This window comes from Centropristis striata, chromosome 17 (genome assembly GCF_030273125.1).
Source record: "Centropristis striata isolate RG_2023a ecotype Rhode Island chromosome 17, C.striata_1.0, whole genome shotgun sequence".
NCBI lineage: Eukaryota > Metazoa > Chordata > Actinopteri > Perciformes > Serranidae > Centropristis > Centropristis striata.
Window position 1 is genome coordinate 11,336,479 of NC_081533.1, and position 27,750 is coordinate 11,364,228.

Here is a 27,750-nt window from a genome sequence, read left to right on the forward strand (position 1 = left end):
TCCAATTTAATATTTTATCAGAGAAATTCAATTTTCCTTTTTCCTTTTTTATGATTCATGTCATTATAACTGTGTTATTCTGCACAAAAGACGTGTTTGAGTTGTTCCCACTTCTAGCCATGATTGTGCTGATTCCATAGAGCTGCAGGACTTATACTCTTTTTATATATTTAATATTACAGTGATAAACAAGGACACAGTGACTGAAATGTAAAAAGAGTAAAAAAAGGTCCTGAAACAGCTTGTTGGTGCTCAGAGGGTTAATGTTGATGCTGTGTTTGTGCCTCAGGCTTTATTGGAGGTGGTAGAAGTTTTGATTAACTTGCTGAAGTGTCTGGAGGCTAATTCAATTTGTGGTTTGATACGCCAACAAGAAACAAACCTCCCTTTGCTTTTAGTGGCTTTATAAAATCCCGCATCAACAAGTGCTAATGTACGTTTCTAAGCACGTCCAACCTCCTGCAGACAGTTTCTACATCAAGGTTTTTTGGAGGGTGTCTGTTGCTACGTCTGCTGGACTAAACACAGTCAGAGCGAAGAGAAAAATGAGCCACGAATGCCTGGAGAGAAAGGAGGCACAACATCAGCCACCATGGAGACCCAGAGAGGAGCCAAAGCTGCCCGCCGGCTCCTCTCCGAGCCAAGGCTTTGCTCGCTCTGCCCCCCTTCAAATCTCCCCGTGCAGCTTCCCACGGAGCTGGACGGGCATACGTGGATCACCTTGGCTCTCCGAAAAAGACACACGAATGAAAGAGCGGCTTAGAGAAGCCTGTTTTCTCTCTCCCTGTCTCTCAGCACATCCCCCTGGTCTCTTGTCTCCTCAAATCCTCCGCCGGCCATCCCTCAGAGGCTCAGCTCGATTGTTCTTTTCATTTTCGAGCCGCCTATTATTCCCTCCATCATGATCTCACCTCCACTCAGACATCCAGTCTCGGCCTGTCTTGAAAGGTGAGAGTGCTCTTCGACAAAAGGTTATTCGCAAATAGAGCAGCTGATCCATTTCATCCTCATAAATATCACGATGGCGGTGGCAGGTATTTCAGTTTGTGAGTTTAACTCCAATTCCAATTCATCCTTCACACCATTTCTTAACCCTCTGAACCCCAACAAGCTGTTTCAAGGCGTTTTTTTTGCTATTTTTGCATTTTACTCACTGTGGCCTTCTATGTATTATATATACAATCTATAAGTCCTGCAGCTCTATGGAATCAGCACAATCATGGCTAGAAGTGGAATCAACTCAAACATGTCTTTTGTGCAGAATAACACAGTTATAATGACATAAATCATTAAAAAAAAGGAAAAAAGCAAGAAATTTCTCTGATAAATTATTTTTTAAAATTGGAATAAAATGGAATATATATAAACACTTTTCCAAGTGCCCACAAGTGTCATGAATATATGCTATAAAAATTGAACTATTTACTTTTTCCCAGCCTCTCCTGTCCTCTCCTCTCAGCTCTGTGTAAACAGATTTTCAGTGAATATTTGTCATGTGACCGTTCGTCTCAGCAGAATCAATCATGGCTTCACAGTGTCGCTGAGGAGCAGAATTTAATGTTTTTAACAGGATCTGGTTAGTACAAAGGGTTTATCTTTAGCTGAGATGTGTAGAATAAAGTGATTCGGACAGAAATATCAAAATTTTAAGCTTTGTTTTGGTTACTTTTTCTAACACAAACTTTTGTTACCTATGATCCATTCAGAGACCGCCAGAAAGTTCCAATCCTGATGATAATGCCTTTTTTTATAGTTTCTTTCTACTCTAAACAGTCTATTTATAAACATATATATATATATATATATATAAAACATACATTGGGGTTCATATCATCAGGATCAGTTCTCCTGTAAGATAAGATGAATCCTTATTGATTATTGATTTCCGTGTGGTAATGAGGTTATTGCAGCAGTGATTGAAGAAGAAACGGATCCAGGGAATCAATAACAGCCATAATATACTGTATAAACAAATTATAGGAAATGTAAATAGATGAGCCTGCAGGCTGATAGTGTAATGAATGTAAACAGAGTAAACTACCTGCAGTTATAGTTAACTGTCCATTTTACAGCTGCACAGATGCAGCAGGGCGTCAAAAAACATGCAGGAAAAAGCTGTTCCATCTGTTTATTTCCCTCTCCATACATCACAGCGCTGCATTGTAACATCCAGCCTGAGGCAGAGCTGCACATCACCATGCTAAACGTGTGAAAGTGACACAGCGGTACCCAGGTGTGGTAGCAGCCAAGCACCGCGCACTAACACGATTTACTGCAGGACACAGAACAGATTCGGTCCTGGGAGCCTTTATGGCCTCAACACCTGGGTCTGTGTGTGTGCGCGTGTGTGTGCGTGTGTGTGTGTGTGTGTGCGTGTGCGTGTGTGAGCAGGGTGATACATTTGTGTGAAATGCATGCTTGCATGTTCCTCTATTGTCGAGTGAAAACCGTAAATCTCCAGTGACTTCAGTTTGGAAATACAAGAAAAAGAACTACCTGACTTTTTTTCCCTGAAGAGTTTTTTTTTTAAGTCTGTTCTACTTTGTTAGAGAATAAAAAAAGAGAACGGTTGCATATCGAGGCTCATTATTCTGTTTTGTTTTTTAAGTAAATGTGTCACCACAAGAGACGAACAGAACTGACTTTTTTTTTTTTTTTTTTTTTTTTTACTTTTTTGATGGTTTCCTATGACCTCTAACCTCAAGATACACTGTAAAAAAAAAAAAAGTAATTTTTGTTTTATTTAACTGGGTTTTTGTTGTAAGTGTTAATTCCATAAATGTATATAATAATGATATAATAAATGAAACAAACAAACAAAACAAAAACAAATATTTAAATATGTAAATTAATAAATGAGACATATGTTTTTTTCACAGTACTATTCAATAGCTTAATGGCTTTGAATGTTAAATTACAGTGAATTCAATGTAAAAAATATATTTAAAAAAACCCACATTATATTGTTAAATGTAAAATTAAGGCAACTTTTTGCTTTCTTTCAGTAATACTTCAGATTTAATGTAAAAAAAAAAAGTTTTAAGAATGTAAATAAAAAATATGGATAACATACAGTAAATATCTTTATTTAAAAAATATATATGTAGAATTATAAAACATTTTTTACTTTAATTTGACAATAAAACATTTTTTTTATTTTGGGGTTGTTGTTTTTTTACATTAAATTTAAAGTTTTACTGTAAAAAAAAAAACAGAAAGTGGCCTTTATTTTACATTTAGCAATATAATGTGGGTTTTGTATTTTTTACCCAGAATTCAATGTAATTTAACATTCAAGACCATTAAACAACCATTAAATAATACTGTAAAAAAAGTTATAATGTCCTGTTATATTCATTTTATGGTTAATATTTGCAATAAAATGAATTCACTTAATTTATGCCATTTGCACTTAATATAGAAACACCAAAAAAACGTATGCAGTAAATTTCTGAAAAATATGTATATTTTTTATAGTGCATTGTAGCCCACTGTTGAGCTGCTGAAAGGAAATGATGTCACAGACTTTGACATGTTGTCTAGCCTGAAACGTCTTCACATCCTGAACGCCGCCTCTGTAACCTTTCAGCCTTCTGCCTTCACTCTCAATATAGGTGACCTTAATGCTCAGTGCCCTACTTCAGCACACTGTTGTGTCTGGCTGTTTGAATGGGCAGAGCTGCAAACACTGGTGGCTGCAGAAAGAAAGAGAGAAAGAGAGACGGAGAGAGAGAGAGAGCAAATGGAAGCAGCAGAACTGTTTACTGCCCATTTTTCCTTTTCAAGAAGAGAGAAAGAGACAGAAAGAGGAAGGCAGGAAGGAGACAAAGAGCTACAGTGAGACACAGAACGAGGAGCGATGACTGGCAGAAATGGAGAGAATGAAAAGTCAGCAGCGTGACAAAAGATGGATGGAGAGAGAGAGAGACGAGTGCAGAGCTATGAGAAAGATTAAAATAAGGAGGAGAGGGCAGATGGAGACGGAGGGAGAGAAAGTTTTAGTTTGACTCGTTATATCACCTCTGCTCGTGTCTGATTGCAGGTTATTTCTGTCGATATTTCGCAGTCTGTGAGAGCTGTTTCTGTCTTAATGCACAAGATAAAATATTCAGCTCTGATGTATCAAACTTGGAGTCAGCTGGCGCAGGTTGGAGAGTTCTGGACGCCTCGTATAGACGGAGAAGTGCGTCCCTGCTGGCAGACTGCAGCTCTCTACCAGCCAGTTCAGCTCTGAGCGTCTGGCCCGTCTGTGTTTCCTGGTATGTTGCACATCAAAAGCAGCGCGGAGCCAGAGTGATGAAATGTGCTGACAGAAAGCAGATCATGGAGCTATAAGGGAAGATAGCAAGGAAACCAGGTCCCCTATATACACTGTAAAAAAGAAAATAAAAAGTTAAAAGTTGGGTAGCAAAAGTTGACAAACACTTATGGTTGTTTACTGTAATTTGACATTATGTTATTTTACAGATAATTTATTAAAAAATACAGATAATATACAATATATATCTGTAGAATAACTTTTAAAGTGTTTTTACTTTAATATGACTGTTAATGTTTATTTTTTTACAGATAATTTATTTTAAAAAATACAGATAATATACAGTAAGTATGTATATTTAAAAAAATAAAAATATATATATATATTTGTTGAATGATGAAAGTTTTTTTAATTTATTTTTTTACTTAGTATATGACAGTAAATGTTTGGCAACTCATGCTGGCCAGCTTTTTAACCTTTTCGTGTTTGTTTACTTTATATATATATATATATATGTATGTATAAATTATTATTATTATTATATTTTATTTATTTATTTTTACATTAAATTTTACATTTACAGTTGCCTTAATTTTGGGGTAAAATTATTTACATGTTTACAGCCTCTCCTGTCCTCTCCTCTCAGCTCTGTGTAAACAGATTTTCAGTGAATATTTGTCACGTGACTGTTCGTCTCAGCAGAATCAATCATGGCTTCACAGTGTCTCTGAGGAGCAGAATTTAATGTTTTGAACAGGATCTAGTTATTACAAACACTTTATTTTAAATGAGACATGTAGAATAACGAGATTTTGACAGAAATATCACAATTTTGAGCTTCATTTTGGTTACTTTTTCTAATGAAAACATTCTTAACCTATCATTCGTTCAAGGACTGACTAAAAATTTCAAATTCTGACTATAATGCCTGTTTTTACAGTTTCTTTCTACAATAAACTTATTTTTGAGAATCTTCTAAAGCAAACATACATTTGGGGGTTCAGAGGGTTTAACATCAGCTCGAGTCTGATTTGAGCGTCATCTTTCCGCTCTGGATTTTCTCTGAAACGTCATCCAGAACCTGCAGCTCACAGTTTTACTCAAATCAGCTTGTGGGGAGTTCAGAGTGGCGTTTGGCAGCCTGAATCCAGAGCTGCTGCACGGTGACATCGCCATGCGTCAAAGGATGAAGAGATGGAGCCAGCACGACTCGAAAAAAAAGAAAAAAAGGAGGATGAGGGGGGAAGGGAGGGTTCAAGATTGTGTGTGTCGTCTCTCTGCATGATTATGAACGTGCCTGAATCAAGCTGGGGCTGATATCTGAGACGAGGAACCTGCTCGGTGCAACAGATGAGCAGAACAACTGTTTTCTGACAGCTGAAATGTGGAAGTATAGAGTTTGAGGCAAATGAGTCACTTTCTTCCCTTTTCTCAGCCGGCCAGCATGTTCTCTTCCCTGTTTTGTTATTTTTTTCTACCTTTTTTTTCCTCTCCATCTCCGTGCTCCTCTCTCCGTGGTGACAGACGGTGCCTCCTGTGCAGTTTAGCAGTTATTACACGCTCCAAAACACACTGACTCAGAGAGAGGCGGAGGCAGAGATACAGAAAGATGGATGATGGAGGGAGTTAGGCCGATTAAAATGTTGCAGCATCAGGAAACTGTATGTGGAGGAGTGTGTGTGTGTGTGTGTGTGTGGCAGCAGATTAAGTATAATGGGCGAGTTACATGAGACCCGTATCGATGCTGCTTAATGTGCTCTTTGTCATGTGACTGCTTTTTTTTTTTTTTTCTAGCACCTTGTCCGTCTGCAGGATTCAGCAGCTGATAATATCTGCCTATAATACTGAATAAATGTTAATAATACAGAGTAGGGCTGGGCGATATGGCAAAAAAAATGATCACAATATATTTTTTCATATCGTCCGATCTCTATTATTATCACGATTTTTTTATATTGTTTTTAAACTGCCAGTTTTAAAGAATCTGTACTGAAAACTATATGAACTAGAGATTAGTTCAATATTTTAATAACATACGAAGTAAATAACAAAGCAAATGAAGTAAGATGAACATAGAAAAATACAACAAAACAAATTTTACTCAACAAATGTAGAAAAACATAAAATAACGGTGAACTACTTTACAGTCCTGAGTGTTTTTGCAGGTACGTAAGACCCAAAGTAGACAAATTGTGAGCCTAATTTCTCCTCTTGGAATGTTGTTCGTATGGCGTAAATGATGATGCGATTGATTGCTGCTTTGGTCCGCTAGCTGAACTGCTAATGCTACATGTGCTGGCAGCAGTGGCAGGCTCTGCAGACTCTACTCGCATTTTCATACTTTCCACATAATCACTTGGGTGGAACTTCTTCAGATAGTTAAACAGATTTGTTGTTGTACGAAATATGTCCCACTAGTAGATATATGTCATGTGCTGCTCTAACGTCACATTTCAAACTACTGAAAGTATATCTACACTATTCATGATATAAAGTTATTTTTGCGTGTCTGTCACCCGTCAGTCAGTCAAAACCCCGACCCACCTCTCCGTCCTCCTGAAAGACATGCGCGCACATTCACACACTAACACACACACTGAATATACCGAGCTGCCGTGCCTACCTGCCTGTCAGTCCCGCCCCCACATCATCTCTCTATGTGCGTCTGCGTGTGCGGGCGCCAAACTAAATACTATCAACCTGTCCAGGCCTGTCAGAGGTCCAAACAGTCCGAACACACTGTTTTATTATGCCATTCGTTAGCCGCTAGCTAACATTAGCTAACAATTAAAGTTGTTTTAATAAAAAAAAGCTACTATTACTTCCTGTCGCTAAATAATGCAGCTTTCAAAATAAGACCACAGTGTGTTAAATCCACCACAGAATTTACAAGAAGACTGTCAAAATAAGATGCCTTAAATAAAACATACAAGAACCTTTGTTCTCCTTTACAATATTTCATTAAAATATGCAATGATTAAGATCAGTGTATATGATGGAATAGTGGCATTAGAATGTGTGAGAGGCACCAAATTTGGACTTTTATGAAAAAAGATTCTCCCCTAGCCAGCTGTTATTCAATACTGTCTGGCTACTCCATGTCCTAGTGGAAAGTCCTGTTGACTGTGAAAATGTTATGTGCGGTGTTTGCTCATATTTAGCTCTGAAAGTGGCAAGATTGATGCATCGTACTTAAAAATGTACAACATTTTCGCCCCTAGATGGTTATTTTTTTAATTATTTGCTAATACTCAAGAGTCACGAGTATTTTTTTGTATTTGGCAACTGTTGAGATTTGCACTTTACACTACATTTTAGATTTATGATTGATTTATATTTTGTTGAACGTTTTTTAATTTTTATACAGACTAAAAAATCATATTTTCTATATATTTTCCAATATTTTGTAATATCGTCTAGAATATCGTTATCGCAAAAATTCCCCGAAATATCGTGATAATCTTTTAGGGCCATATCGCCCACCCCTATGTCCCACGCTCTTGAACGCACCATAGTCGCTCCGACACTCACCTGTGTGTGAATTGCCGTGCTGTGAATGTTAGTTTTCTTTCAATACAGCAGCTGATAGATTATAATTTCCTTTGCTCTTTCTCAACATTCACCTGTTCCTCCTGGTTTATTGCTCCAAGTCATGGCTGACATCTATTTCACTGCCCTCACCTCTGCTTTTAGCTCCACGTTCGGTCTTTCTGTTTACTTCTCCAGCAACTTACAAACAGTAGCGGAGCAGGAAAAGTTTGACTCTGATTAGCTGTTGTCCCGTACATTTCCGACATGTTTGATCGAGTAAATATGTTAACAGCTGATCACCGTAATCGACCTGAAATTTCTCGCGATGACTAATCATCATCATACAATCTCCATGGCCTAATTCAAAGTTCAGGGCTATACATATTCAACTATTCACATTTTTACAACCTCTATTGAAAGCCTCCTGTCCTGTCCTCTCCTCTGTGCTCTGTGTAAACAGCCTGCAGTTCTGCATAAAATTAAACCTCAAAATAAAAAAAATAATTGATAAAAACAGTACGTTTAAATTATTAAAAGGAAAGCAGAAATCAACATATAAGGAGCTCAGAAAATGAAAAAGAGTTAACTAATTAACTTTGACTTGACTTGTATTTTAAAGAGTATTTTTGTGTTGCTTGTTAGAAGAATTTCAGTGTGTTTGTGGATTCCTGGTGGATCACAAGCTATAAACGGAAACACCGCAGAGATCCTGTTGCAGCATAACTCTCCTTTGCAAACATCCAAACGGTGCCATACCAGAGAGCTATTAATATACACAGAGGAGCATATAAACAAATTATTATTACTCTGCAGTCATCTCAGGACATGCCAGGACTATAAAAACAGCAATCTACAATGTCAGCGAGTCTGAATGGCTGAAAGGTTCAAGGCCAGGTTTCAGGGAGCAGCTGCCGACTTTGGTATGAGCGACAAATGTCTCACATAGCAAGTGGACGATTGGACAGTATATGAGACATGTCCATCCAGACCAAAACAAAAAGGCTGCAGGACTTCCATCTTCGATAGGAATGTTTTCCTTAAAAGATCGCCAAGATCACACCGTTTATCATAGAAAGAAACTGTAAAAACAGGCTCTACCGCCAGAGTTCGAACTTTCTGACAGTCCTTGAACGGATCATAGGATACAAAACTTTCCTTTATGAAAAGTTACCAAAGTGAAGCTTAAAACAAAATCAGTTTATTCTACACGTCTCATTTAAAATAAAGCTTTTGTAATAACTAGATCCTGTTAAAAACATTAAATTCTGCTCCTCAGAGACACTGTGAAGCCATGATTGATTCTGCTGAGACGAACGGTCACGTGACAAATATTCACTGAAAATGTGTTTACACAGAGCTGAGGGGAGAGGACAGGAGAGGCTGGAAACATGTAAATAGTTCATATTTGTTATCTTTTGTGCTAGAATTGATTGTATGAAGTTATGTAGATAATGTTAAATATTATTTGAAGGTATTTGTTTGAGAGAGTAGCCCTCTGAGGACCTTTGCACGGTTATATTGGTGCAAAATTGGTACAACACACAAAAATGCTCAATTATTTTCTGTAGTGGCAGCAGCATCTTAGAATTTTCAAATGTACTTTTATATATTATAAAATATAATAAACAAATTAATTCATAATAATAAATATAATACATATAATGATGAATAAATTAATGAATTATAATAAATGATAAATATAATAATAGATAAATACATAAATGTTTAAAAAAAAAAATTTTTTTAAAGTATATCAGCATTAAAAAAAATCTCTGTGCTGGCGTGCAACATGCGATTTATCATACAAACGACACAGAAAAACAAAATGTGAGCGAAGCTGATGAATAGAAGGAGGTAGAGGGAAAACAATTGTGTGTGTATGTGTGTGTGTGTGTGTGTGTGTGTGTGTGTGTGTGTGTGTGTTTTGGTGGGGTTGGGGGCTGCTTTGGTGACTAATCACTTCCGTTTGAGACCCAGAGAAACTCAGGCTCCCCCGGGGCAGCACACACACACAGACACACACACACACACACAGAATACAGTCATCGGTTTATGGGAGCATGAAAAACACACACAAGTGATGTCAGAAGGTGAATGCAGTAAACATTCATCATGTTTGTTTTTTCATTTCTTTCCTCTGAGCAGGAACTCTGGACTCTCCTGCTTCTTTATATTTTATCATATCTGTGTCAGGACCTTATGGAAAAGCCATGTGTATTATATTGTGGGTCGCGTTACATGATGCAAGCATGAGGCATGAAAAATGTGTTTGCTCATGAAGTTTCTCCCTTATTGTGTTCAGCTTGTGCTGTTGTCAATCATTCTGTAAAGCAGAAGAGAACCAACCCTTTAAAACTCTATAAATTCTTTATAAATACTAAAAATACTGACTCTGAGGAAGACTTTGGTTCTGTGCTCAGGGATCTCTCCATCGCATATTGCATACATAATATTATTGTTTCTGTAGTTCAGTGTTTCCAGGAAATTTCCATGAGAAGGTCAGATATTTGAATTTTATTGTCCGATTTAATATATATATATATATATATATATATATATATATGTATATATATATAATTTCTGTATTTTTTTAATCTATATATCATTATTATTATTAATAATTTATTATTAATGTTATTAAAGTGTTTTTAATAATTATTAGTCATATATATTTTATCATCTTAATTCATGTATGTGTGTATATATAGATATATATATATTTTTTAAATTATTTATATATATAGCTATTATACATGTTAGCATTAATTTAATTATTGTTTATATTTTTTCCTTTTTAATTTATGTATATATATTAATGTTTATTTATTTATTTACTATATTACTATATTTTACTTTATAGGTGGAAATGCCACGTTAAACAGAATATTGATTATTGCAGAATATTTTTACATGCTTCTCTATAGGAGGATTTTAATATTCCCTTTAAGCCTAAAGGAGTTCTGAGATTGTTATAAAACTAATTAATGTTAAACTACCTACCACATTTTGCTCAGTTTTCTCGTGCTTAGATTCCATTTATCCGTTTCTGTCCAACATAGTTACTGGTGGAGAATCTACGAAGTGATAAAATGTCAAATACTGCCATGAAAAATAAATAATACAGTGGGAGTGAAGTCGAGAAGTCTTTGGCCAGCTCGTCTGTAAGAATAATTAATTCTGCAGCATGTCTGCGGTCTGATTGTTCAGACTTCAGTTTGAATTCCCAGACCTGCAGACAGATCGATGTGCCAACGTCAATGAAATTAACTGCCTCTGCGTCTCTGAGCAGCCACCTCAGTGCTGCCCTGGGGCTCGCCATTTAACTCCTCACACACAGAAACACACAGCAACACACTCTGTGGCTGCAGAGGTGTGAAAGCAGTCGACATGCTCTGCTAACCTTCCTCAGATAAAAGTAATGCAGTACAAAGTGTTTTTTCCTTCTCTCCTTCGTTATCTGACTCTTAATTGTCACATTCGCTCCTCCCTGCAGCGTTTCTCATGTCGCACATCCTGTGTCGCCTTGTTTCACCTCAACTGCAAAAAAAAAAACTGAGAATTAAGTTGGATAAAGCTGCAGTTTGCAAACTTGCATGGCTAAGCCACACCCCCAAACGCGATGAGCCAATCACAGTGCGCATAGCTAACTCAATACACTCGGACATTCTCTGCTTCCACATCCATTGAAATGCATTGGAGTTAGTCCGTTTTCAATCATTTTTATGTGTTTTTTGTTGAGATTTTAAGTTTAAAATGGTCAAACGGTGTGCATGGGGTACATGCAACTCTGACACAAGGTATAGCCCAATAATATGGGAGCAGTAACCCGGTTCCCTATGGCAGTGATTTCCAACCGCTGTTCCGCGGCACACAAGTGTGCCGTAAGAAATCAATATCTATCAATATCAAATCCAGCGACTCCGTCTTAACGAGCGCTAACGAGGTCGGCCGGCTCGTTAACAAGAGCCTCTAGCTAACGAGCCGGCCGACCTGTTAGCGGCAGTTAGCTACAGTTAGCTCTGTAGCAGTACAGTGTGTATGTGCTGCTGCTGCAGGAGGTGTTCACTTAGCGATCTCTGTTTGTTTACAACAAGCAGCGGAATGAGCGGTGTCAGTGGGGTGAAAAGACGAGTGAAAACCTCTAACCTGTTAATGAAGGCCCTTTTGGTGACTTCGAGATGATATTTCATTTTTCTGTCTCCAAAAATGATTAATTGCCTCCTGTGAAATTTCTCTGACTGTCACAGCTGCCATAGCGCCCGTCACCGAATGTTGACAGTTTGTCCGAGTGAGTGGAGGGGGCGGGGCTTAGCCATAGGTAAAACACACAGAAATACAAGAGGATTAGCATAGTGGAAAGCCCAAGTCGGACAACGTTCGGCTGAGATTCTATCAAAATTTCACATTAACTACTAATATAAATGATCCTGTTATGCTTCCAATTAATTAAATGGTGTGAAACTAAAGTCTAACTTCTTATCTTTCAAACCTTATACTGTTTTAACCGTGTACGTTAGCCTCGGGTTTACCAGAATCGGCTAAAGGACGCTAACGCCTGTGAATTAGCCGTGCGCTAACTGTATCCCAAATCGAACACTTCTCTCACTGTAAAACAATAAATCAACACACCTGGACCGTACTTCTGTCCTTCACAATAAAATACAGAACAGTAAAAATACAGATTGTACTTTTAAGATCGTTGGCTGAGTGTCGGCCAAGTGTTCTTACTGCTTTCTCTCATCAGAGTTACTTTCATAATGTAATTAGACATGTAAATCTCCATGTACATAAATCAAATTTCACATGTAGATTGTTAAATATGTATAAATCAATTATACCTACACTGGTGGTGGCAATCTTATTCCAAATGATCGTGAAAACACTTGAAAGTGAGGCATTGTATATGTGTCCTTCATCCCTATTAATAATCAGTAAAATAAGTTATGGTTTGGAGCTGTTATTTGATGGTATTTGAAGTGTTTGGACACTTTCACTGACAGAGATTTTACCATTTAAAATTTTTTTTTTTTTAATTATTATTATTTACCAGAAATATAGTGTATTATTTTACAGGGTTTTTCTTGTTTTTTCTACATTAAATTCAAATGCCATAAAAGGTTAACTTACTTTTAATACAATTATTAACCATGAAATAAAAGTTCAAATGTGTAAATTAAAATAATGGAAAATTTTACTTTTTTTTTTTTTTAGTCTTATAAAAATATAAGAATAAATTGTAAAGAAAAAATGCTAAAAAGTCTGTCAGCAACACTTATCATCATATTAAAGTAAAAATAAATAATAATAATAATAATCAGTGAAATAAGTTACGGCTTTGGCAACTTCTGCTGCCAGATTTTTTTTTACCATTTAAAAAAAGATCTTAGTTAATTTCCAGAAATTTACTGTATTTTTTTTAACAGATTTTTTTCTTGTTTTTTTCTTACATTAAATGCAAATGCTATACAAAGTTATATTACTTTTATTACAAATATATACCAAAAATAAAAGTTGAAATCTGTAAATTAATATAATGGAACATTATACCATACTTTTTTTTGTTTTGTTACAGTATATTCAGTTTCTTAATGATGTAATGTTTAATTACAGTAATATTTATGTAACAAAAAAATTTGGAAAAATACACATCATATTGCTGAATGTAAAATTAAGGCAACTTTCTGTGTTTCTTACAGTAGAACTTTAAATTTAATATAAAAATTAATTATATATTAATATATATGTATTTTTTAAAATTAAATCTAAAATCTCAAAAGATAAACACTTACCATCAAATAACAGTAAACAACAGTAAGTTATTTTACAGAAAATACCTTTTTTTTAATTGTTTTATTATGATTATTATTATTATTGTTGTTGTTGTTGTTTTATTGTGTTTGGCAACTTTTGCTGCCAGACTTTTTACCATTATTTTAGATTTTTTTTTAACATTAAATTAAAAATAAAATAAAAAAACTGAAAGTTGCCTTATTTTTTTCTAAAATTCTGACATCAAATTTACTGTAATTCAATCAAGACGATTAAGCAAATTAATAATCCTGTAAAAAAAAAAAAAAAGAAGTATAATGTTTAATTATATTAATTTATAGATACTAACTTTTATTTTATGGTTAATATTTGTAATAGAAGTAATTACATTTTTCACTTGATGCAGAAAAAAAAAGAAAACCCTGTAAAATAATACAGTAAATTTCAGTTGTTGTTTTTTTGGTGTATTTTATAGTGTACCTTCATGTCGTTATGCTTTCCTCATGTCACCACCTTCCCAAACTGCCCATACACCGACCCCCCCTCTTCTTCTCCTCCAGCTCTTTCTTTCTCTGCCCCACAATCCTCTTCTGCTCATCTCTGCCGGCACTAATTGCTAATTAACTTTCATAAGGTCCCACAGCCGAAGCAGCGTCCCAGAGGGGGACAGGCCGTATTTAATCACTCTGTGTGTGTTTGGCTCACCGGTTGAGTCAAATGTTTGTGTTAGGATGACAGAGAACAGAAACAGCTGAAGCAGCTTCAGATCCTCATGCTCTGGTTTCTTCTTTTCACCTGTACAGGAGGTGACACCATGACCACGGAAATGCAGGAGATCGCCATCACGGAGGAGAAGCCTTTACTCACGGGTCAGGCTGATGCCAAGGTCAGAGACACACACACACACACACACACACACACACATATACTGGCTGACTTAAATGTTATACAAGCTTGGAGAAACAGACACAATCTGAATCTACAGTTAAATGGCAGAGAGTGTGTATGTGTGTGACAGAAAAGCAAAGGGTTTCTGTGTGTGTGTGAGAGCATTTGTGCACGCTTTTGAGTCTGAGCAAATCCTACATATGACAACATGTGTTGGGAAGAACACATGTGTGTGTTTGTGTGTGCACGGCTGTGTGTGTTTGTGCACAGCTGCAGCGCTGGCTCAGATATGTCGGTTTGACGTCAAAGCCCCAAGGGAGCGAGAGCGAGAGAGAGAGAGAGAGCGAGAGAGAGAGAGAGAGAGAGAGAGAGAGCGCGAGAGAGAGAGAGAGAGAGAGAGAGAGAGAGAGAGAGCGCATTTGACGTGCGGATGCAGCGCTGCGGCGCAGAGAAGCTCAGCTCACTGCTGACACCTGGTGGTCAGGCAGGGAAATACAACACCAAAACAACATTTTACTCACTGCGGCCTTTTATTTCACTGCAATATATAAAATATATACAAAATCTATAAGTCCTGCAGCTCTATGGAATCAGCACAATCATGGCTAGAAGTGGAAACAACTCAAACATGTCTTTATTGCAGAATAACACAATTATAATGACATAAATCATAAAAAAATTATAATAAATAAATATATTTTTTTTTTTTTAAATATATTTTTTGGGGCATTTTGTAGCTTTATTGACAGGAGAGATTGAGAGTGAAAGGGGGAGACAGAGGGGAAGACATGCGGGAAAGGGCTCCGAGCCGGATTCGAACCCGGGCCACCCACTTACGAGGACTGGGCCTCTGTGGTACGCGCTCTACCAGGCGATAAATGATACAAATGATAAAAAACAAAAATTTGAATAAAATGGAATTTATATATAAATCACTTTTACAAGTGCCCACAAGTGTCATGAATATTAGAAAAATATATTGTGTCCCCACATGCTATACATATTGAACTGAAACTACATTTTTTACATCCTCTCCTGTCCTCTCCTCTCAGCTCTGTGTAAACAGATTTTCAGTGAATATTTGTTACATGACCGTTCGTCTCAGCAGAATCAATCATGGCTTCACAGTGTCTCTGAGGAGCAGAATTTAATCTTTTTAACAGGATCTAGTTATTACAAACACTTTATTTTTGGCAACATTTTAAATGATATGTAGAATAAATAGATTCTGACAGAAATATCACAATTTTAAGCTTTGTTTTGGTCACTTTTTATGACATAAACTTCGTAACCTATAATCCGTTCAAAGACTGTTGTAAACTTCTGGCGATAATGCCTCTTTCTACAGTTTCTTTCTACGATAAACTGTGTGTTTTTGGCGATCTGTTAAAGAAAAGTTTGACAGATCATCTCCGGGTTCTTGACACCTTAATCAGTTTATATGAGATGGCTTCAATGTCCAGATCTACAACAGGGAACCACAGTGTCCTTCAAGTGTATAAATACACATAAATAAAGAATGGAAAAGAACAGAAGCAGAGCTTGTTCAGCGATGAATCTGTGACAGAGATGAATTCTCGTGTCCTCACTGTCGCCTGCAGCATCTGTTACAACGCGACCCACGGGCGCGTGGCGGCTGACTCAGAGGAGCAAATGTAATGAAGATCGGGAGGTTAGGGGTTAAATCCGAGCCTCCATCGCTCACGGCGACGTCCAGCCTCCGCCCTCATGCATTTAACATCCAGCCTGCGCGCCACGCTGAGCCCAGTGATGGAGAAGATGCTTTATATCGATTCAACTCGTGACCTTTATGACGCCTTCTCTCCATTCAGTGAACCTCCAGGACGCACGCCTCCCACTTCAACTTCCCACACTGCTAATTTCCTAAGAGCTTGTGATGCTAGTAATTCATTAGCGGGGTAAATGGATCCAAGGTTGCAAATGAACGTCCCATTTAAAGCCTCCCACTGACAGATTTCCTCCATATAGTCCCCAGTATCCCAGAACCACCTGCTCCTCTGAAGAGCTGCTCCGATGCCTGCGTGGGCGTTAATTACAGAGCGAGACCTCATTTAACACAAACGGACGATCAAGGAGCAAAAAGATGAGGATTCTTCCTCATAAATGCTCTTCATTTTCATTTGTGCTCATTAAAAGGATAAAAAAGGATGAAAAGAAAGAATAAAAATCCGTTTTTCTGACCATTTCATACCAATAATATTGGAACAAATTAATGAACATTTTTATAGGTTACATAGTTCATTTAATTACTTAATAAAAAATGAAGACACTACATTGTAAAAAAAAAAGTGTTATTTTTACAGAAATTTACTTTTTTTCATGTTTTCTTGTTTCTTGTTTTTTTTCTGCAAATGCTCTAAAGAAATAAAAATAATAATAATAATTATGTTCACCATTAAAAAAAAGTTGAAGTCTGTAAAGAACTATAATGGGACATTTTTGGTATTTAATGTTAAATTAAGTTTAATTCTATGTAAAAAAATAAAAATAAAATAAATAAATGACTAAGTCAACTTTCTTTTTACATTAAAATTGAAATCTAATTGGAAAAATAACGTAAAAATCACTTACTGTATATTATCCTTATTTAAAACAAAATAAAACTGTAATACAACTTATTAAAAAAATGTTTAAGATTTTTTTATAGATATGTTGTGATTTGAGTTTTTTTTTTTTTTTTTTATGCTCCTCTGATACCAACTCAGTGTGTCAGTTCACCCATTAGTCCAAAAAAATATGAATACTTTCATGTTCAACATTGTGAAGAGTTGCTGCTTGTCCTTGTCTTGCATTCAAATAAAATGTTTTCTTTGGGTTTTGGACTGTTGGTTGGACTCAATCGAGGGCAGATAAATCAGTCATGAAGCTTATCTTGGGTTTTTATCTCTTCTGAGGTGAAAAATGTTCTAACAAGACTCCATTCCTTCTTTTCTCACAGGACGCTGAACTGGCTGCGAGGATACTCCTCGACCAGGGACAGGTGAGACCGCCTCCTGTCAGAATCAGATTTAGTGACTAAGGAAGTCATGGACTGTGTGGTACAGAATACCCACAAAATAAACTGTTGAAGAATATTCTTTAAGAAGGAAGACACACATTTACAGCAACAGCATCTGATACTTGTCTCCATAGTGTATGGTTTGGGACACTGTGAAGCAGGGGCCGGATTCACAAAGCATTCTTAAGAAGAAAATGCTTCTTAAGTGCCACTTTTCTCTTAACGTTGCTCTTAAGACAAAATTTAAGAAGATTTGATATTCATGAAGAAATTCTTTTTCTTTTCTTTAGTTTTTTTCTTAACTTTCTTCTTAAGTTTTTTCCTAAGATAGAACTTGAGAACAAATAACATTCTTGAAAACAAAGTTCTTAGAATTCTTTTCATATTTCTTCAAATTTTAAGAGAAACCCTCAGCAGTCTTAAAACAGCTACAGTGAAAAAGGAAAGTCTTGATTTGTATTTACTTGAACAATTTTTAGGTAATTTATTTGATTTCTTTAATATTTATTTTAGCCCTAGACAATGTGTTAACAAATTTTGTTCATTGAAGTTTGTCAGAGTAGTTTTTGTGTGAATGTATCACATAAATCTTATTCTGGCAGTTGACATATAATTGAAATGTCCTTTCACTTTGTGTAACATGTCTGCCTTTTCCTAGATTACACTGCAATGTACTCTTAGTAAATCACAGAGGCAGTTGTTGTATTTGATACTACTAAAATAATCACTATGAACATATTATTTAAGTAGGCCAAGTTACTGAAACCATGATCTTAAGTTAAAAATTTAAGAACTTACTAAGTCAGAAAAGTAAGAAGTTCCTAAGACATAAGACAATTCTTAGGAAGAAAATGGTGAATAGCATTTAACAACATTCTTAGGAACATCCTATTTTTTTTTCTTAAGTTTTATCTTAAGAACAATTTTGTGAATCTGGCCCCATGTCAACAATAAATGTTGCATAGAAGTGGTTTACATCATCTGAAAGCTGAGATGAGCTCAGCACTGTGTGTCAAGTTGTTCGAGTCATAAATCTCTTAAAAAATGACTTTATTAATCAATTAAGTAATCCTGTTAAGGTGCATAAGGGTTCAGAACATTAATGTTTGGCTTTCTGAAGCAAAACAAACTTTATTTATGTAGCATAGCATTTACAAGGAGTTCTGACAGACAAAGCCAATCTAGAGCAGAAGGCATAAGCAAAACAAAATCATGGTAAAATTAATATAAGACAGATGCAAAATCATAGCTGACAGTAGGCATTTAAACAAGTAATATTTATCAGAAAAAAACATAAACGCAAATAAATAATACTATAAACTGAAATGCAAAACAGTTTGACTATAATTGAGGTCTAGGTGTTTTGTTTTGTTTTGTTTTAGAAAATGTAATTTTGTGTTTTTTAATTATTGTGTGTGTTTGCTTTTGTTACATTGATTATTTTTTATTTATTTAAATTCAATCCCTTTATTGTATTGTTGTTGTTGTATTTTTTGTTATCGCTGAAAATGTAAGGGGACTTTGTTGTTCCTTATAATCGTAAAAAAATCAATACAATTCCATGCATAAAAACAAATTGGGGGATTTTCACTTTCCACAGGCAGAAAAAATCTGTGACCTCACTCCAGAAATGTCAAAATCACAGTTCGTAATAACTTTTATTCCCCCCTTTCTCTCTGCAGGAGCACAGTATTGAGACTCCACACGGTGTTCTGCACGTGACCCTCCACGGCACACGGACCACCCGTAGACCCGCCATCCTCACCTTCCACGATGCAGGACTGGACAGTCAGTAACTCTCTCTCTCTCCCTTTCTCCCCCTCACCCTCCCTCTCTTTCTCTCTCTCTCTCTTGCGCTGCTCTCTCTCACTCTCTTTTTCTCTCTCACTCTCTCTCTCTCCCTTTCTCCCCCTCACCCTCTCTCTCTCTCTTTCTCGCTCTCTCTTGTTCTTTCACTCTCGCTCTGCTCGCTCTCACTCTCTCTTGCTCTCTCTCACTCTCTTGCTCTCTCTCGCTCTCTCTCTCTCTCTCTCCCTTTTTCCCCTCACCCTCCCTCTCTCTCTCTCTCTCTCTTTCTCGCTCTTGCTCTCTCTCGCTCTCTCTCGCTCTCTCTCTCTCTTGAACTCTCTCTCCCTTTTTCCCCTTACCCTCTCTCTCTCTCTTTCTCTCTCTTTCTCGCTCTTGCTCTCTCTCGCTCTCTCTCACTCTCTCTCTCTCTTGAACTCTCTCTCCCTTTTTCCCCTCACCCTCCCTCTCTCTCTTGCTCTCTCGCTCTCTTTTGCTCTCTCTCGCTCTCTCTCTCTCTCTGCTCTCTCTCGCTCTTTTTGCTCTCTCTCGCTCGCTCTCTCTCTTGCTCTCTCTCTCTGCTCTCTCTCGCTCTCTCTCTCTCTTGCTCTCTCTCTCTGCTCTCTCTCGCTCTTTTTTGCTCTCTCTCTCTCTCTCTCTCCCTTTTTCCCCCTCACCCCCTCTCTCTCTATCTCACTTTCTCGCTCTCTCTCGCTCTCCCCCCTCTTTCTCTCTCTCCCCCCCTCTTTCTCTCTCCCCCCCCTCTTTCTCTCTCTTCCCCCCCTCTTTCTCTCTCTCTCGTTTGTAGTCATTAAATGTTTCTTTGTGCTCATTTGAGTCCCTTTGTAGTTGCTTTTTGTCTCTTTGTTGTTGTTTTGATGCTTTTTATAGCCATTGTGAGTCTTTCCATGTGTTTTTTAATCTGTTTTGCAGCCCTTTATAGTCATTTCATTTCTCTCTGTAGTTAGTTTCTGCCTTTTTATAATCATTGTAGTCGTTTTGTGTCTCTTTGTGGTTGCTTTGGCCCTTTTCCTAACTCTTTGTATTGATTTCCTCTCTCTCTCTCTGGCAGGTAAGAGCTGCTTCTCCCCTCTGTTTAAGTTCGAGGAGATGCAGGAGATAGTGAAGAACTTCACCCTGATCCACGTGGACGCTCCGGGGCAGGAGGACGGCGCCGCTGTCTACCCCGCCGGGTATGACATCACTCTGACACGCTGCTTCTCCCCTCATTGTCCTGCTCTGACCTTTTTTTTTTTTTAAGTAAACTTCTCGGAATCAGAAACAATCTTCTGTGGCAGGCTTAAACCTAATCTCTTCCAAAAATACTCTGCATCTCTCCCATCTCTCTCCTCTGCGGCCTCTAATACGCTCTTGTCAGAGGTTTAAATAAAATCCGTTCTTTTCTCTCTCTTTACGCACTTCTTCTCTATCACTTCTCTTCCTTTGCGTGATTATTTCGAGGGCTCGGGAGGATTTTGTTCCGTGTATTGTCACGGCATCTCGGCCGCGACCCCTCGACTCCTGCTGGCGATTCTAGAAAATTGAAGCTTATTCTACTTTTTGATCTGGTTTTAAAATCCCTGTGGATAAAAGTGTCAGCTACTGTATGTGCTGAAAGGAACACTTTACCCTTAAAATGACCATTTTTATATCCGTTGCTCACCCCGTGTGACCTTGAAGAGAGCTTTTTTTTCCTCACATCGTAGTGTGAATCCAAAATTGAAGTAAATGGGGTTAAGTCATTGATGTACAAATGGTCAGTTTAACCCTCCGAGCCCTCAAACACATGTTTTCTTTAAATAATCGCCAAAGAGACACAATTTATCATAGAAAGAAACTGTAAAAACAGGCATTATCGTCAGAATTTGAGCTTTCCGACAGTCCTTGAACGGATCACAGCTTACAAAAGTTTTTATTAGAAAAATTAACCCAAACTGAAGCTTAAAATTGTGATATTTCTGTCAAAATCACTTTATTCTACATCCTTTAAAACGTCTCCAAAAATAAAGCGTTTGTAATAACTAGATCCTGTTAAAAACATTAAATCCTGCTCCTCAGTGACACTGTGAAGCCATGATTGATTCTGCTGAGACGAACGGTCACGTGACAAATATTCACTTAAAATCTGTTTACACAGAGCTGAGAGGAGAGGACAGGAGATGCTATAAATTGCAAATAGTTCAATATGTATAGCATGTAGCATTCCAATATTTGTGACACTTGTGGGCACTTGGAAAAGTGTAAATATCAATTCCATTTTATTCCGATTTAAAAAAAATAATTTACCAGAGAAATTAAACTTGCGTTTTTTCTTTTTTATGATTTATGTCATTATAACTGTGTTATTCTGCACAAAAGACACGTTTGAGTTGTTCCCACTTCTAGCCATGATTGTGCTGATTCCATAGAGATGCAGGACTTGTAGATTTTTATATATATTTTATATATTGCCGTGAAATACAAGGCCACAGTGAGTAAAATGTTAAAAGAGAAAAAACACCCTAAAACAGCTTGTTGGGGTTCAGAGGGTTATGGGTGAACTTTCCCTTTTAAGATGAAATAATATGTCCAATCTTATGTCATCATCATTATAAGTGTTCATTATTCTGCCATTCTTTGTGTTTTCCTCTCACAGTTACCAGTATCCCTCCATGGACACCATCGCAGAGATGATTCCTTCCGTCCTGCAGTTTTTCAAGTGAGTTAACGTTATTCATTCTGACATAAAAAGAAGCAGGATTTCATTTAGTTTGTTGTGTAAGTCATATTATTCACAGATATACCTCTCCATGCTGCTCCATACACTTAGTTCAAACTCTACCAGTTTCATTATTTCTGGCCCTCCGCCTCTGAAAAGCCACTTTATAAGGAAAACATAATTTTCTTTTTAATATCAGATTGATTTATGTGGTGCACGTTTGTTTTTCTGCACACTTTTAATGAACTTGTTCTGTCTCTCTGCCAGCTTCCGTACTGTAATTGGAGTGGGTGTTGGAGTGGGAGCGTACATCCTCTCCAAGTTCGCAGTGAGTTTCATCTTTTGTTCTGACAGCAGCTAAATATACTGCACCTTGTTCTGCAGACAGCACTGAAACTCTGGAACCATTTTTAGATTCGTACAATGCATTAAAACTGGGCATTCATTAAATAATTCATCACCAAGTTAAATGTACAAAAAAAATTACAAGATTACCGGTACTTATTAAAAAATAGCAAAAATCTTACTTCTTACTTCTTTTTACTTATCTACATTTTATGGCTTTACGTATTTTAATTTAATATATTTAGAATTTTTTTATTCAAAGTGTGAAAATGTGAAAGAACAGCTGAATTTTTATTTTTTTATTTCTTTATACTTTATGCTTGATAACTATATTGATAATTATCTACTATATTGTAATACATTATTTGGCAAATATTATTGTATGTATATATATATTATATCATAACTTCATATTTATATGAATTATTAAAATGATTTAAAAAAATATATAAAAAATCTGTGGATAAATCCATAATGAATATAATCATTAACTAATAGTTAAACTAAAAATAAGCTCCATCTTTACCAACTTCAGCAGTGAAATCCTGTTTTTCCATTAATAATAATTTATAATAATAAAATATATAATGGCATAACATTTTTCTGCAGAACACTTTTAATTTTTAATACTTTCAGTACATTTTCCTCATCACATGCTTTTACGGAAGTAGAGAAAAAATCGTATTCCTTTATTTCTACACGGTGTTATTCATGAACATTTCTGTCTATAAATGATCTGAAAACAACATTCTCTGTGCTGATGTTTTAATCATCATCATCTCTCTTGTCAGCTTGCAAACCCAGACTCAGTGGAAGGTCTGGTCCTGGTCAACATCGACACTAATGCGCGGGGATGGATCGACTGGGCCGCTCAGAAGGTACGGATCTCTCTCCCTGCTCACAAACATGTGGGATTTTAATCCAGTTAGTCCTCATGCAACTTCTCCATCAATTCAACTTTAGCTGCAGTATGGGATTTAGTGATTGTGTGCATGCTCTGTGCCTCAGTGTAGTATTGATCATGTCGTTGTTTATTATATTAAACTCACTAAATGATGAACCATGCGATTGATTTCTCTCCAGCTCAGCTCAGTGACGTCCTCCCTCACAGAGCAGATCCTGTCCCACCTTTTCAGTCAGGTACCATCATTTCCTCCTTTTCCTGTGTGTTTTTTCATTTTAATTTGATCTCTGACTCTGTATCAGTACTCACTGAACTGAAACACGGCAGAGCCGGCCGTACGTCAATAAGCCAATGAGATGAGAATAACAATTATAAAACACACAGAAATACAAGAGTATTACTTTGAGCAAAACTAGCTTACTGTATCAGACCTTGCTAGCATGAATTACTAGGTTTAATTTGATCCAAAACTTATTTAAACACGAATCACACTTAACCCTCTGGGACCAATCGGGACATTTGCAGCCATGTTTGTAATTTTTCACTTTTGTTTTGGCAATTATTTTGGCTGTGATACTGCACATGGCATGATTTTTAGAAGATGATTTCTTAATATATGTTGAAATTTCAATTTTTGTAATGGGTCTAAAATACACTGCACAAATTTACTACCCTTTCAGAAATGCTGAAATGTCCACTTCCAAAAAAAAAGCGATAAAAACTTTACAGATTAATATTTTTTTCTAGTTTTTTCTGCATACACCTTTTAATCAACTTCGACCCTGCTCAAAACTACCAAATATTCAAAGATTTTGAGGATTTTAACCCTTAAAAAAACAGTATTTTTTTTTCTTTATTTTTCATTAAAGAAAAATCAGTGACATTGTGCAATCAAACTGGCATTTAAAGGGTTAAAATGCCAAAACTGTTTAAACATTTTGGAGTGTTGAGCAGGGTGGAAATTGTTTAAGTTGTTGTTTTTATTGCATTTTTTTTTAAGTTTTCAGCCTTAAACACCTGAAAGGACAGTAAATTAAAGTGGGCCCAGAGGGTTAAATATGCAAGATTACTGTGAAAACTAAAAACATGCCTCTTCAGGAGCTGAAACATAAATTTTTGAGCTCCTTAAAGTTATCTTTACAATTTAATCTTGAGTTGAGTTAGTTTTACGATCAACAGAAAGTCTCTTTCCGTCCTTTCAAAATACAGGCTTTTGCATATATATAAATATATATAGAGATTTTTATTTTTATTTTGCCCATGTAAACATGTTTTTATACATACTGGAGTATGTATAAAAACATAGCGAATAAGTAATAATTGATCGTTAACGTTATAAATGCTTGAGTTGGCAGGTTTCTTCCAAACCTTCATCCCTACTGACCTATTTTTGCATCATTTTTTGCCTTCCAGTTGATGACATGTCTTTTTTCTTGCAGGAGGAGCTGTCATCAAACACAGATCTTGTGCAGTCTCACAGAGATCGCATCAACAAAGCGCCTAATATGGTCAACATAGATCTCTTCTGGAAGAGTTACAACAGGTAAACACACCCAAAAATATTGCATAAAAGCAAATAAAGTTCACATCAAACATACAACGTAATCTTCTCTTCTCATCTCTCTTCCAGTCGCAGAGACTTGAACATTGAACGCAACAGCACCTTCAAGTAAATCCCCTTTGGACTTTTATCTGTTTACTTGTGTTGACATATAAACCTCTAACATCTCAAATGTCACCTCTCTAATCTCTATTTCTGTCAACTTCAGGTGTCCAGTCATGTTGGTGGTGGGCGATCAGGCTCCATATGAGGACGCCGCCGTAAGTCTTTCAAGTCTAAAATGTCTCTGTTACCCACTGAACCCCAACAAGCTGTTTCATGGTATTTTTTGCTCTTTTTTACATTTTACTCACTCTGACTGTGTATTTCACTACAATATATAATATATATATAACATCTATAAGTCCTGTAGCTCTATGGAATCAGCACAATCATGGCTAGAAGAGGGAACAACTCAAACCTGTCTTTAGTGCAGAATAACACAGTTATGACATCAATCATAAAAAAAATAAAAATACAAGTGACATTTCTTTGATACATTTTTTTCTAAAAAATTGAGGAAAAAAAATATTATCTCCACATGCTATACATACTGAACTATTTAGATGTTTAAAACCTCTCCTGTCCTCTCCTCTCAGCTCTGTGTAAACAGATTTTCAGTGAATATTTGTCACGCGACTGCTCATCTCAGCAGAATCAATCATGGCTTCACAGTGTCTCTGAGGAGCAGAATTTAATGTTTTTAACAGGATCTAGTTATTACAAACACTTTCTTTTTTCCGACTTTTTAAATGAGACATGTAGGATAAAGTGATTTTGACAGAAATATCACAATTTTAAGCTTTGTTTTGGTTACTTCTTCTAACGAAAACATTCGTAAGCTATGACCGTTTCAAGGACTGTTGTAAAGTTAATTACCTAAAGAAAGCATACGTGGAGTTAATTGGAACTTGAACAATTTGTCATGTTTTAAGTGATTTTATTAATATCAACACAATGTGTTCTTGTGATGGCAGAGGTTTACTGTTCTTCCTTCTGTGACCACTAGGTGGAGTGCAACAGCAAAATGGACCCAACAACAACCTCATTCCTAAAGGTAACTACCTTATTTAATGTTTTATATCTTTCTCTCTTCTTCCTTACACTTATTCTTACTCACTTCTTCTCTCTGTCCTCCACAGATGGCTGATGCTGGCGGTCTCCCTCAGCTGACCCAGGTAACAACAAACTGACAGCCTCCTGATACTGAACACCTGGATGTTAAAGCTGCAAGATTGTCATGTTAACACATAAAAACCCACACATGGTTTATGTACATCAGAATCAGAATCAGAATCACTTTATTAGTCCCTTGAAGGGAGATTTGTTTTGCAGCAGGACACACAAGACAAGGTACACAACGATAACATAATAAGACCCAATAAATATCTAATAAAACACAGTCAAAGAAACGCCATACGCATATATAAAATCACTGACACATGTTCGTTGCAGAGCTGATACCCCTAAATGGAGAGTTACTACCTAGTATAGGTAAAAAAGTGCAATGTGCAGATGTGCAAGAAGCAGACTTGTGAAGATGAGCAATTTGAGGGCTACTTTCTATTAGTTAAATAAATGGCAGTTGGTATAAATGACTAAAAGACTCCAGGTCTCATTTAGAATGGACTTGCTTGCAATGGACAATTTTACATTGTTTAGTTAAATTAGATTGAAATGTGAAAATAAAAAAATACATTCTGATAAATTTAAAATGTATTTGTCTTTTGTATCATGTAGAAACACGGAAATATATAACATAAATAATGGTACAATACTGTACCCTATAAAGGCCAATTTTGTACCCTTTTTAAAGGTCCATTTTTGTACTTCAAAATAAGGGTACAAAGTTGCCACCAGAGGTACAATATTGGTCTTTGTAGGGTACAAACCACAAGGGTACAAGAAAGTACCCAGTGTCAAGGGTACAAAATTGTACCCTCTGAGGGTACTGCCCCAGTGACAAGCCATTGTACCCCTAAAGGTACAATTCTGTTCCTTATTTTCTGAGAGTGTAGGGGCCCTAAGACGGCCTGAGGGCAAGCATGTACATGAATTGAAGTGTACTGATAGAACCATTTATTTTCTTTGTGCAGCCTGCTAAACTGACTGAGGCGTTCAAGTATTTCATCCAGGGAATGGGCTACAGTAAGTTCACCTTTTTTTTTTTTTTATAGGGTTTGTCAACAATAAGGGCACAGTCACACGTGCAGTCAGGCAGAGATCATTATTATGGATCATAGTACCAAAAATTTTTAAGTTGGAATATAAAGACATAACTAAAAGAATAGTAAGTAAATTAACAAAGTAATAATAAATACATGTCTATAAAATAAAACGCACACATATTTTAATGTGGTGATGATGATGTTTAATGTTTTATTTATTCCTCTTATATTCTACATTTATTTTTTATTTTTCGTACAGATTTTTTTTTTGCTTTTATTTATTCCTCTTTATATTTACACAATTAGTAATTACTTATTTATTGGTTTATTTATTCCTCTTACATTTATTTTCTTATTCCTGTGCAGCATCATATGTTTTGCTTTTTTATTTCTCTTTGAATCTCCACATTTATTATTTACTCTTTTATTGTTTTATTTACTCCTCATATATGTCATATTTATTTTATTATTTCTGTACAGAATTTTTTGTTGCTTTTTTCATTTTTTATTTCTCTTTATATTTCTACATTTTTTATTTACATCTTTATTGTTTCATTTCATTCCTCTTATATATTCTACATTTATTTTATTTTTATATTTTTTATATTTTTTGCTTTTTATTTATTTATCTTTATATTGCCACATTTATTATTTACCTATTTATTTATTTATTGATTGCTTTATTCCTCTTACATTTATTTTCTTATTCCTGTGCAGAATCATATTTTTTGCTTTTTTTATTTCTCTTTAAATTTCTACATTTATTATTTACTTATTTATGCCTT

At 36.1% G+C, this 27,750-nt stretch overlaps 1 protein-coding gene across 1 annotated transcript in view; it reads left to right on the forward strand.

The window, feature by feature from the left end:
* ndrg2 (NDRG family member 2) overlaps positions 1–27,750 on the forward strand; it is a 45,295-nt gene that overhangs the window by 16,248 nt on the left and 1,297 nt on the right. The window contains exons 2-15 of the mRNA XM_059354679.1: positions 14,362–14,444; positions 17,406–17,447; positions 19,148–19,253; positions 20,323–20,443; positions 21,886–21,948; positions 22,216–22,276; positions 23,085–23,171; positions 23,377–23,433; positions 24,637–24,740; positions 24,828–24,866; positions 24,967–25,018; positions 25,807–25,854; positions 25,940–25,975; positions 26,894–26,945. Of these exons, the coding sequence (XP_059210662.1) occupies positions 14,373–14,444; positions 17,406–17,447; positions 19,148–19,253; positions 20,323–20,443; positions 21,886–21,948; positions 22,216–22,276; positions 23,085–23,171; positions 23,377–23,433; positions 24,637–24,740; positions 24,828–24,866; positions 24,967–25,018; positions 25,807–25,854; positions 25,940–25,975; positions 26,894–26,945 (940 nt within the window). The 5' untranslated portion in view covers positions 14,362–14,372. The remainder of the gene's footprint in view (positions 1–14,361; positions 14,445–17,405; positions 17,448–19,147; positions 19,254–20,322; positions 20,444–21,885; positions 21,949–22,215; positions 22,277–23,084; positions 23,172–23,376; positions 23,434–24,636; positions 24,741–24,827; positions 24,867–24,966; positions 25,019–25,806; positions 25,855–25,939; positions 25,976–26,893; positions 26,946–27,750) is intronic.